The sequence below is a fragment of the Accipiter gentilis genome, chromosome 1 (genome assembly GCF_929443795.1).
Source record: "Accipiter gentilis chromosome 1, bAccGen1.1, whole genome shotgun sequence".
NCBI lineage: Eukaryota > Metazoa > Chordata > Aves > Accipitriformes > Accipitridae > Astur > Astur gentilis.
In genome coordinates, this window is record NC_064880.1 from 19979891 (window position 1) to 19992574 (window position 12684).

The 12684-nt window shown below is 40.3% G+C and overlaps 1 protein-coding gene across 2 annotated transcripts in view; it reads left to right on the plus strand.

Moving 5' to 3' along the window:
• The first annotated feature begins 14 nt into the window (after positions 1-14).
• Positions 15-12684, plus strand: part of PMS1 (PMS1 homolog 1, mismatch repair system component) — a 47907-nt gene continuing 35237 nt past the window's right edge. For both annotated transcript variants that reach the window (XM_049801187.1, XM_049801196.1), the window contains exons 1-5: positions 15-44; positions 3197-3350; positions 7895-8077; positions 10133-10235; positions 11901-12064. In XM_049801187.1, coding sequence (XP_049657144.1) covers positions 3219-3350; positions 7895-8077; positions 10133-10235; positions 11901-12064 — 582 coding nt within the window. In that variant the 5' untranslated portion in view covers positions 15-44; positions 3197-3218. The remainder of the gene's footprint in view (positions 45-3196; positions 3351-7894; positions 8078-10132; positions 10236-11900; positions 12065-12684) is intronic.

Sequence of the window (12684 nt, forward strand, 5' to 3'; positions counted from 1 at the left end):
GGCAGCGGCGGGGGCCTGGCAGCGCCAGCGCCGCGGACACGCAGGTAGCGCAGCCCCGGGGCCCTGCGGGGGGCGGGCGCCCGGGAAGGGTGGAGGGGCCAGGGGCGGCGCGGGGCAGCTGCCCGCCTGCCTCCCGCCTGCTGCGGGAGGCGCCGCCGCCTCCACGGAGGCCCCCGCCGGGGAGGGGACGCCGCTTCCCCCGGGCAGCTGGCGGCACCGCGGCGGGAATCGCTGCCGCCCCGGGCTGCGCGGTAGGCCCGAGCCCGGGCCTGGGCCTGGGCCTGGGCCGGCGCGGCATCCCCCTGTGCGGGGCCAGGTCCTGCTGAGGAGCGAGGCCCGCTGGCCGGGCCGGGAGCCGCGCGTCCCTCGCGGCGGCGGCTGCTGCTGCTGCTGCTGCTGCTGCTGCTGCTGCTGCTGCTGCTCTCCCCTCGCCTGGCCGAGGGGCGCGGCGACGCTGCTGGTGGCGCGGCACCCCCAGCTTTTCTTGACAAAAAGCTGAACCGGGGACTGGGGGCTGTTCATGCGGGTTTAGGGAAGCTCAAGGGTGGCCGTCCGCAGGTTCTATCTGTAGCTTCCCCCCCTCACCCCCCCCCCCCTTTTTTTTTTTTTTTGTTTTCTTCTTGTAAACTGAATTATTACCTGAGTACGTGTGCTGGTGGACTCCTGAGAAAGGTGGCTGTTGAAGTGGGGTTTGGGTGCTGCTCCAGAAATCTGCGAGGCCGCAACTATGAAGTTTAAGGAGCTTTTGTTCGCAGTTTACCTGATGGCATGCAGTGTTACAGCTGTTCAGAGGGCCCCCGTCACTGGGGTGTCTGACTTCATTCAGAGGGGTCTAAGGATTGCATCGGTGATGGTGCTCAAACACAGAAAATACTGTGCCTTCCCACAGAGCACGGACTGTAATATGTCTGGTCTGTGAGGAGTTATAGTAGCAATGTGGCTTGAGCTATCTTTAGCTAAAAGTAATCAGGGGCTGGATGCATTTCCATAGGTAGCAAGTACTAGAGGTCCCTCCCTCCTAGCAGGTGCCCCCGAGATGTGGCCAGCATGGCTGTATGGCCATGTGCGTCCTCCCTCTGCTATCCAGCGAGCAGCCGGTGGTCCTGCGTGGGCTGGTTTGGGTCCAGGGAAAGGGAGGGCCCACCGGGAGCTAGTTCATCTCCCAAACCGCCTGCATCAGTCACACCTCATAGAAGATTTGTCTTTGGGTTCTGCAACGTTTCTGATTTAAGACCCTCCCTTGTCTCTAAAATTAGTGTCTTTTGATGAAGATACTCAGCTCTGATCTGGCACTTGTCATTAGTAAATCATGAAGCACTTGACATGGGAGTCCTGTATAACGCGTGAGGAAACTTGCCTTCCCGAATGCGTGTACATGATTAATATTGGTTTGTCTTCAACAATACATGTCTTCCCGTGTTCCTCTTCTTTTCCAGTTTGTTTGGTGGAAAACTGATTTGTCAGATCTTTTTATCACATCTGAAAGGCAAACTCCCTTTGGGAGTAAACAACAAGTATAAAGAGAAAACTTCTTTGTTGCTGTTCTTAGAATTAATGCTGCTTTCTCTTCAAAACACTGTACCTTTTTCTTTTTTTCCCAAGTAACCATGTTTTTTCTTTGTCTTTTATGTTTAAAGACTGGCAGTCTTTAGAAGGATATCACGGCAGAGAAGTGTCCTGTAGTTGTTGTATCAAATGCATATACCCTGCAGGATAGTGTTGCCCTGGGGTGCTGGCCATAGTCCCTTGCTGTGTCCTGACTCTCGTCAGGAGGAAGTCTGGGTTTGCTCCATTCCTCCACATGTGCTCATATCCTTGGGACGGATGCTGAGTGTGTGATCTGTGTTCTCCAGCAGATAGCTTGGACTGAATCAATGGGGAAGGCAGGACTGCCGGGATTGTTTGTCTTTCAATGTAAATAACATTACGTAACATAACCCAGTAAAGACTGCCACTGTGGAGAGAAGAAACCCAAGCCTTGAACCATTCTTGAGGTGCAAAGAGCTGTCTAGGAATGCTCTTTTTCCTGCCTTTCTCATATGCATGAAAAACTGTTGTTGAGTTCTTTGCGTCTGGCTACAAGGATTGACAGATTTTTCCTGGAGATTGGTTAATTATGTCTACAGTACTTGGGTACTTAAACAGAAAGGCATGCAAAAATTTACAGATCCACTTACAGTCTCTTCATAGTAGACTGTCTCTATAATGAAGCAGGAATTTTATAACCCTTTTTAAGTCTTTCAGTGATTAAAAACAAAATCTCCATTGGTTTATAGTATGAGGCATCTCCATTTTCAAGTGGAAGATACAGAGACACAGAAATAAACTGAGCTGCCTGAGGGCACACAGTAAGTCAGATCAGAAAGACAGGGTTGTAATTCAGAAGTTTTTGGGGTTTGTTTTGTTTTTCATTACTGCCAGTAGATCACGTTGGCATTGAATATGACTTCTGCCTCAGTACCACTGTGCTTCCTCCCTACTTCTTTCCCATCTCCAAAACGGTTACCTTCCAGTTGTATTTCTTTGATGAATCATACACACAACGCAGCAGTGCTGAGCTCAGAAATTTTAAATGTAGGCAGGGAAAAATGATGTGAGGAGTTTGTTAAAAAAAAAAACAACAAAAACCCCCCAAACAAACAAACAAAATCAAAACCAACCAAACAAAAAAACCCAAGACAACAAAACAAAAACCAAACACAAAAAAACCAAAATGTCGGGTGGTTTTTTTTGTTGTTTTTTTTTTTGCATGAGTGCTGGAATTAGACTTGATGCTGGGTAAATATCCTAGCTGAAGACATTTCTGACTAGCACTCTGCATTACCATCTGGTCCGTCTACTCTGTTGTCATTGCAAGATCACAACCACATGTTATAGTAATTTAGAGGAGATGATGATATAAGTGTGAGATAATACACTGTTATGCTCACTATATCTCTGAATTCTTGAAGTTTTTTATTAGAAATTTAATCTACTCAAATTAGTGTTTTCTAGTCTAGACCTGTGTTCTGTTTCTTCCACAAGTCAAACGCCCACTGACTGCAGAGGAAGCGGGGTCCTTCTGTATCTTGAAGTTTTACTCGTCAGCCGTAGTGTTATGTTTCGCCTACTTTAAAAGTTGCTATGAAACAGTTACTTAGAAATGTGTATTTGTAATGTGTCTTTCATATTCTTTTTCTGTTATCTTTCTATGCAGTTTCTCTGAATCTTATTGCACTATGAAACAGCTGTCAGCAGAGATTATTCGCCTCCTTTCAAGTTCTCAGGTGATTACATCAGTTGTCAGCGTGGTGAAGGAGCTGATAGAAAATTCCTTGGATGCCAATGCCACAAATATTGATATTAAACTGGTAAGTTCTCTTTCTTTCTCTTAAAAAGAATTGGATGTAAAATAAGATGCAAGGAAAGTGGTTCCACTGCAAATGTATTTTTTAGGCTGTTATGGTTTCGGGAATGGAAGGGTATTAGTAGTATTTGTAGATATATATTTTAACTTCAAATAAAAATGGTCCAAAATCAGTTTCCATTAACGTTTTTGAGGCCCCACTGAAACAGTAGGGCATATTTGTGCTTCTGAGTGTATCCTGGGGAAAACTGTCAACTTTTTTAATATTTCTTTTCCTACTTACAAATTACTTTTTCTGAATAATAGCTTGTTTTAAAAGGTGTTGGACTTCAGTTTCACTGCTAGACTGGCATATTTAATGCTTATTACAAAATACTGTCAGGAAGGTGAAGATGGAAACGATGGAAAAGGTCAATGGCCATGCTAGATGTTTTTGTAATATACATTACCACGTGGTCCCTAATTAGCACGGTGAGCTCTGGCTACTTCTAACATTTTATTTTTTTAAGATATTAAAAAAAAAGTTGGCATATGACTCAAGGATACTTTCTGAAAATAGAAAATATTTCTTATAATAAAGAACCTGTGCTTTTTTTCCCCAAATTGGGTAAAATGGCTAACTGATCAGCTTCTCTTGCTGCCATGAGCATTTCTTGTTTTACAGTATTTTGTCAACAGCTGCATAGTAGCAGTATCTCCTACTTAGTAAGAATGTGAGTTGTTATAGTCTGTATAAATGGATGTATCGAGAATTGCATCCAGTTTCCTTTCCTGAAAATAACAGTGAATGTATAAGCTATTCTTGAATTAAGTCTTAGACAAATGCTTTTAATTAGGTGGGCAATTCAATTCCTGCTTGTGTCTTTGTCCATGTCACTGCTATCTTCTGAATGAGTCTCAAGTGTTTTCCATCTGAGTATGGTTTCCTGCAGATTCCAAGGAACATGCTTATTTGTTATTTGCCCTAAGTGAGCTGGAGATACTCTGTCTTCACAATGGTCTGTGATGATCTCTGTCTTCTCAATATTTAGACTGCATAGTATCTTGCTTCATGAGTAACTCCAAAGTGAGTAGTGTGCACATAGTTCTGGGGGTAAGGGTATCAGAATCAGATCCTGTGAGTCGATCAAGAACTGCAAGAAATCAACAGAAGGTTTTGGAGCATTCAAAAATTGTTAGAACAAACCTTGTCTCTTTTACTGGAGTGCCAATGTATAGCCATGCAGATAGCCAGAGGAGAAAGCCCTCTAATCAGCATGGGTTTCACAGTGCAATAACCAGCTGTTTCCGTAGTGAGGGGTCCAAAATCAATTTAAAAGAGCATTTTCAACCATTTCCAGTGCATGAGTCATCTGCACTGCTGTTACATTCTTTGTCAGTTCAGCCCAATCCAAATCACTGTATTTCTCAAACAAACAAACCAACCTGGCTTTACACAGGTAGTCAGTGAGTAAATGAGATTTGCTGTTTTAATCTTTTTCAGATGGATTAGGAAGGCTAGCTGATTCATTCAGACTTGTTACTCAGCTTGCCTGAACAAAGACAGGAATGACTTTTTTGGAGACAGATAGGAGTTAACCTGCAGGTGGAATGGTTCTCGGGTAGAAACCATGGCAGTGGTCAGTTGTAGTGGGAAGGTTTGACTAGTGTTATGTTCTTGTTAACTTCTTGGTTGACCAAAGTCCAATAGGTGATGTTGCTGAGCATCTTTGCACTGTGTATCACCTAGCTCTTACACAGCACTGGGGAAAACATCAGCTTATATTGTAGTTTTAGATAATGTGATATTACTTTAATTACAATTAAAAGCAAGTAATTTGATTAGAAACTGAACTGTGGCCTTTCTATAAGGTGTTGAGTGGTATCCTTTTATTAATTTGAACCTCAGCTTTATTGCTTTTAGAAATGTAAACATGCTAGAGCTTGCCTTGTTAACAGCAGGGTCAACTGCCTCTGTGGCATGGCTGTGCGTTAAGCATCTGTAGAATGATGGTTTTATTCTTGACATGATGTCCTGCCTTCAGGTTAAAAGAATACTAAAAACCATTGATGCAGCAATATAATTGCTTGTATATGGATAAAGAGACTCCGTGGGCATCAGTCTGTCAGTTTCCCTGGCTGATCTCTAACAACAGGAATTTATGAGAATAATCTGCACAGTCTGACTGAGACATGCATATTTTAATTAACAGAGAAGATGAGCAACAGCCTGTGTTAGTAGTTGGAGCAAAGTTGGGGTTCAGGAAGGATGAATTTTAGCTACAGGTTTGCTACTATTATATGAAATGGCTGTTGTAAAAGGCAGACACTCATTTCTATAACTTTTTTCCAATGCATGAAGTGGGAGCTTTAATCCTTAGAACCTTCTCGTAGCAAGTCTAGCTCAAGGTGAGGTTCCGCTGTACACCTGCTTCATCTCATCTCCTGGGAAGCAAAGTCCTATATCATCTGCACAGCATTGTTAGACATTTCTGTCTCTCATGATCTGTTCGTCTTGCTAATGCAAAAGAAAAGTAACCCGGCAATCAAAGTGGATTATTTGTGCCAGTTTAATAAGCTGAATTGACCTTAGAGTTTTTATGAGTAACAGAGCTGTAGCTGAAACAAAGATGTGACCATGCAGTCATTAGTGAAAGAGAAGGGAGTTGAACCATATGGTTTGGCATCAGTGATCTGGTAGAGCAACTTAACTTCTCATGAGATGACAACCTCAGTAGTATTTAGGTCATGTAGCATGGTGGAAGGTGTTACAGAATACAAAGTTTAAGCACTGTAATATTTTAAGTAAAACGTGTGCAAGTGAAAATGAATAATATTAGAAAAGAAATAGAGAATCATTCATGTAACATTTTGATGGAAGGTGAAGTAGATAAATCTTACTTTTCCTAAGCAGTTAAGTGGTCTGGAAGTAAAAATTAGAATAGAAAATAGGTGTTCATTGGAAAATGCTCACACCCTTTGTTAGTGCATACGGCAGTGGGGTAGAAGGTTTCCCATTTATATCTCCTTATGTGTTTTTATGTTCAGTTGAAGTGTATTGCTTAGGTTCTGTTCTGCTCCCCAGTAGGAGGTTGACTCAAATATTAGCGAAAGCATTGTTTTTCACCCAAAGATAGCTTTAGCACCATTCACTAATACGGAAAGTGAAATGTATCCACGTTTCTGTTGTGTATCAGTTAAATAAGTTCTGTGCCCACCTCAGAGGCTTTTGGTGTTTCCTAATGCAGATTATGTGTGAATACAGGTATTATCTTTAGATACATTCCATTTGGTTTTAATTGCATAATTTTTTACTTCAAGAAATAACCTTGGGAGTACATTATATTTTTTTGTAACTATTTTCAGTATATGCCCAGATGGAACAATAAAATTAGTTCTGTTTAATCAGTCAGTTTTCTGAGAGCAACCATCACATACTTGGTACAGCATCCGTGGTGGTAGCCATTCATGCAATATGTTCATTCTAAGCAAAAGCAGTTTTAAGGTTGCCTACATGTATTACACACTATAGCACATTTTTCTGTATGTTATATCATAATCTTTTCAAAGAGCCAGGCATGCTTCTGTAAAAGAAGTTTAGTTAGTGATCCTGCAGCTCTAATTACTTTCTCCTCCTGGCTTGTGATTCTTTTGGGTGCAATTTACACGTGCAGATTATAATGTAGCTGGAAGGAAGCATTTGTTTGCTGCAACTGGTTGAGATGTTATAGAACCTGAATTCCATCTTTCATTTAGCTCAACTAATTATCTGGATTTTCAGAGTTTTACCCTATTTATACTGGTGCTTATTGAAATTACATATTTAAATTGGAATTCTGTAAAATTGTGTTGCATGTATGTAAAGGTAAATCACAAAGATTGAACTTTGTTTCCTTGAAAGCTGTTTTTAAAAGAGTCTCTAGGAACCTTTAGTTCTTTCTGTCAAATATTGTACCTCTAAACAAGCTTTCTTATTTCTGTCTACATTCATGCCTTGCCCCCATTAGAATTTCAGCATCTGTATATTGAGACACAATATAGAGACTGGAAAACTACTGAAGTAGTGAAATCACATAAATCAAGACTGAAATTGAAAACAATTCTAAGTGAGGGCCCACTGACTTTAATGGATGCAGGGCTGGATTTGTGGTGATTTCAAAAAAATTTATACCAAATAGGTAAGGGAGGTAAAAAGAGGTTAAAAAGTCTTTAGCTTTCCAGCTATAGATCTCTTTCTGAGCTTAGGTTTTGCAAATTTCATCATAGTTTAAAAAAAATTTACTTAATTCCTGTTTTAATTTTACTGCATTTATATTAACATGCTGTTTCCAAACCACAGGGTATGAATTACATTATTTAATTAGAGAAACCATCACTACTATACCAACATGTTGTATTTTTTTATTTTTTTTTAAACAGAGACATTAAATGGTTGCTCAGTTTCTCCAGATAAGCAAAACTCCCACTTCTATCTGGGTGGCTAGAAGCTGTAACCTTAGCTGCTTCAAACTTGAGTCTTAATTCATTTGGTTGTTTTAGTGTTCCATTATGTTTTATTCTTTTTTTTAGGAGAATTATGGGTTTAACAAAATAGAAGTAAGGGACAATGGCAATGGAATCAAGGTAGCTGATGTTGCAGTTATGGCAATTAAACACTACACCTCAAAAATAAGCTCCTCCGAGGACCTTGAAAGGTTGACAACATACGGTTTCCGTGGGGAAGCTTTGGGATCTATTTGCTGCATATCAGAGGTGAGCAGTTGCTGTAAGTGTGTCTAGTCTTTTGTGTTGTGATTTTTTTGTGTGTGTGTTTCTGAAAGTTTTATTAAAATATCAGTGCAAAGACTTCAAATTGTTCCAGCAGCCGGGCAGGGATATGTCTTCCAAATAGTTTGGCTTGTGTATACTGCCTTTCCCCCTGCTCCCCAGAAGTCATGTCATACGGTCAGGAAGCAGTATGGATTTGTTAGTGTCAGTCCTGCCTTTCTGTCATACTGGTCACAGCAGTGCTCTATTTATTTTCCTCAGTCAGAATAGGTCAGAGTTTGCTTAGTGTTTCCTTTTCTTTTGTATCAGGGTATGGATATGTGATTTCTTAGAACACTGGCTTATTCTCTTTAGTATTGTCAGCAAATATAATGTCAAAGAGTATGGCTGAGTTTGCTACTTGAATTAGGGTAAATCAAAATGAGGAACAGCAGATAGTAGCCACAAGAAATAATTTGAGGGAACTGATGGCCCACATAGCTACCATTCCAGTAATGATTTCTGTCCTGATGTTATCTAGGTGATCAGCAGTCATGGGATCTTGCTGGGCTCCATATTGCTCCTTGACATGTATATGACTGCAAAACAAACTTTGTTGTCCATATGAATAAACAGGAACCTGCTCCCTGGCCTATTCAAGTCTGATCCATATGTTTGTGTTAAGAGGACTGACAGCGTACTGATATTTAGGATTTAACTTGTTGACTGAAAGTAAGTTTGTTCAGAACCATTTGAGAAGTGTTCAGGCTGTTAAGGAAAGGCACAGCATCTATCTGTTCCATTGTGCTCTGCCTTTCTGTATTCGTGCTGCACCAAGGTCAACTTTTGCATTCTTCTTTCTAAGTCTGCCAAGGATTAGATCCTGCGAGAAGATGCTGATACCTGTGTCTGATTAGAACAGTCAACTCTCAAAGCCAGGAGAGATGTTAGAGTTTGACTCCTTGCTACCTTGGGCTACATTCACATTGCACTAAGCAGGAGTGGGTTGTATGTTTGGATGGAGATTTCCAAAGATGCTTTCAAAAGTGTTGGTGTTTTGACAGATGATGACAGACCTCAATCATTGGTTCCTTCTAATGAGTCGTCAGAGCAGGATGCCATCTGTTCTGAGCTTTTAATCAGCTCTGTGGTACATTTCATAAGAGATGGGAGGTGGCCTGAGTGTATTAAGTACTTTAATAGGTATTACTTTAATCATTGAATCAGTAATTATGTTAATTAAACACTCCTGGCATTGATTGCATTCTGCCTACCCAAAGTGCCCCCTGAAGTTTCAGTTAAGAGGTACTTCACTTAAAGACTTAAGTATGTCTTTAATATTGCTGTTTCCAATTAATCAATTACTGGTTTTTTCTCTCCAGAGGCATGGCTGAACTCTAAATGTTTCATATGAGATACTAAAATAAACCAAAATATCCTGAAGCTCTGTATGTGCGATAACCTTTGTGTCTTTTAGGCGGTTAAAGTGCAGTGGCTCTATTGTTCAAAATGTTGATACCTGAACTTAAGGAACTGTAGTTTTATTGAACTTCTGGTTTATGACTGGTCTTGCTAAAGCTGATCTGTGTATTACCATAATACCTTACAAAACATGCTACTACTGATTGCTAGATATGTTTGGGTGTGGAAAGGTACTGTTTGTTTGACAGTAGTTATTATGTTTGTGGAATCTCACATGAATTTAAGAAGTTGTCATAGTACACCTTCTCTCATAAAGGATGAAAATGCAAAATTATCAATTGATGTAGTTGTTTGTTTAACCTGTGTTAGAATAGAAGAGAGGAGTGTGTGTTGTAGGTAGTAGGGATTGCTATGCTTTGTGTATTAGTGTGATAAAAATGCATGGCTTTTAGTTAAATGGATAGAAAAATGAGTAATAATGCAGAGTGTTTCTGTAAGAAACACCTGTAGAAAAAAGTTAGATGTAATTGTGGTGATTAAAATAATGTAATGGTAGGAGTGGTAGCAAAGCTTATCTAAGCTCATTCTGAACTTTGTGAATCCTTGATTAACATAAGTTTTTTAAATCACTCTTTTCAGGTTTTGATCACAACAAAGACAGCTGATGATGATTTCAGCACTCAGTATGCTTTGGATAGCAATGGGCATATAACTTCTAAAAAGCCTTCCCATCTTGGGCAAGGTAGGATATCATTGTTCTGGTGTTGCGCTGTGACAGAAGTATTTTATGTTTCTCTGAGGGTCTATTTGATGTTGAAATACCTGTTCTGTACTTGAAGGCTGAGTATGAAATCTTTGCAGCTATAAACATTTCTTGCCTTATGTCTGTTAACTGAGAATGTGTTATTATCGTAAGAAATAATATGTCTTGGAAGTTGCTTTAGATAGTAATTATAAACTAGTTTCTCCTTCTCTGACTCGCTTCTTCAAGCTGACAGTGGAAATAAAAGCTATAAAAATTCAGTGCTCCAGGTCCAGGCAGACTTACTATATAAGTATATGAAGGATTTGTTCAGGACCAAAATAATGTTTCTGTACACAGCAAAATCCTTGCTTAAAGGAGTAAGAGTTGCCCTGCTGCTATATGAAGGAGTTGTTGGAAGCAGCATGGCTATAGGACCAGGTAAAGTCACAGTTCTTTCTAACCTGCAGGAAGGGTGTGTTGCTAGAAATCCTTCTGTGTGTTTGTGTGAAAGATAAAAGGTTGCCCTCATTTCAGAGGCAGCCTTGGTGGTTCAGATGTGGTGTAGGTTTGGGGTGGCATCTGCTTTACTTTGTGCTCTGCTCAGCTAATTGTTGCTCAGCAAGGAGGACCGTTAAGACCACACTGTGTCCTTGCATTCACACTCCAGCCGGTGTGTATTCCCAGAAGAGGGGTGCTCCTTTCTTGTGGCAATGGAGAGCTCCTGAAGAAGCAGTTGCAGCTTTTCCATAAAGCTCAGCTTTTCCCAGCTGAGCTGCAGTGGCTGCTTGTCAATATTGTTCCCATGAGCTGCCCCCCAGCTGGCTGCAGTGCTCATACAGCAACGGGGAGCTGGCTGCCGACCCAGCTCCCGTCCTCCTCAGTGCTAACTGTCTGCAGGGAGCCATTAAACCAAAAGAAGCTGCTGAGGGCTAGTCAGTGGGCAGATACTGAAGAAAGAGCTGAAGCCGAGAACTCTAATTTTAGCTAATTTTAACCAGGGACTCTTTTTAAGATTTAGACTGTAATATTTTATATAGCCAGAAAGCCTGTGGGTTGCGTTGTCTTGTCTTTTGTCAAAATTGTTGAATGATTGACTGAATTCTGTGACATATTTAAAATTTTTCAACATCCTTACAGGCTAGGAATTTATGTGATTGTGTTGGTTGATGAATATTCATCCTCTTACTGTGTACTTTGCCTTGAACAAAGGTATCTGGCTCTTCAGATACTACCCTGAAGCAAATGCTTGTGAAGGGCCTTAATGGAGCACAGTGTTCCTTTGCCTCCAGATATGTCCGATTAGATTCTAGTCTGTTAATCATTTTACTAGTGAAAGTTAACTTAATATGCACTGAAAGAGTCTTCAGCTTTATTTAGTGCTGATTCTCGCTATTGTCAGTGTGTACCAAAGAAAGCTTAATGCTGCAATCGTAACTCTAAAGGAGAGGAATTGCAGCTCTATGGGTACTTTTTGGGGAAGGATGACTGCTAATTTGGTATATTTCTTCTCATGCTAATATCTAATTTAGGGTTACTATGGTTTATTCTGTATGCAGTATCATATAGACAGGTGTCTTCAAGTAAAAATGAAGTTTCCTCAGTATCCAGTCAGTGGTGTGCTTTCAGTGTAATTTCTACTTATTTTTTGTCACTTGCTTGCAGGTACTACAGTAACAGTCCTAAAGTTGTTTAAGAATCTTCCTGTAAGAAAGCAGTTTTACTCAACAAATAGAAAATGTAAAGAAGAACTGAAAAAAGTTCAAGATCTACTGACAGCATATGGTATCATAAAACCAGACCTGAGGATAACCTTAACACATAATAAGGTAACAGAGTTTTTCTCTATCAGCTATCTTAAATTTATCAGAAACTGATCCTTATGCTGTTCATCTAATACTCACAGAAAACCTTTCATTCCTAGGAATTTTCTTTCATCACAGGTTTGTTTTTCTTCTTTCTTCCCTTCATAGGTGTGTATTTTATGATGGTTACAGATTTTGATCCTAAACTTCTAAAACTCAGGCTTGGATCTTTTGGTCTGCTGCAAGAGATGCCTTGGTTAGATATATGAAGTATAAAAAATATTTTACATGCTGGTGGTATAAGAATGTTTTTACATGCTAGTGGTTAGTAAAGATGTTGGTGGTCTGCAGAACAGAGAAGTGAGACCTTACTAGACCATGGGGCTTAATCAAGTGTTAACCTAAGCCAACTGAAAAAAACTCTCAAAACTTACTTGGTTAGGCTATTTATCCAGATAGACACTATAGCCCATACAGGTAGCTTGCTGTATGCCGAGTCCTAAGAGCTCAATACATAATGATGGTTTTATTTAAAAAGGCAAAAAAAATGCAAAACAATTTGCCACGTTGGTGTAAGAGTAACAGTATAACAACAGGCTTGTAATTGAGCTAGTTGTTCTTTGTTTAGACTTGGGGAGCAAATT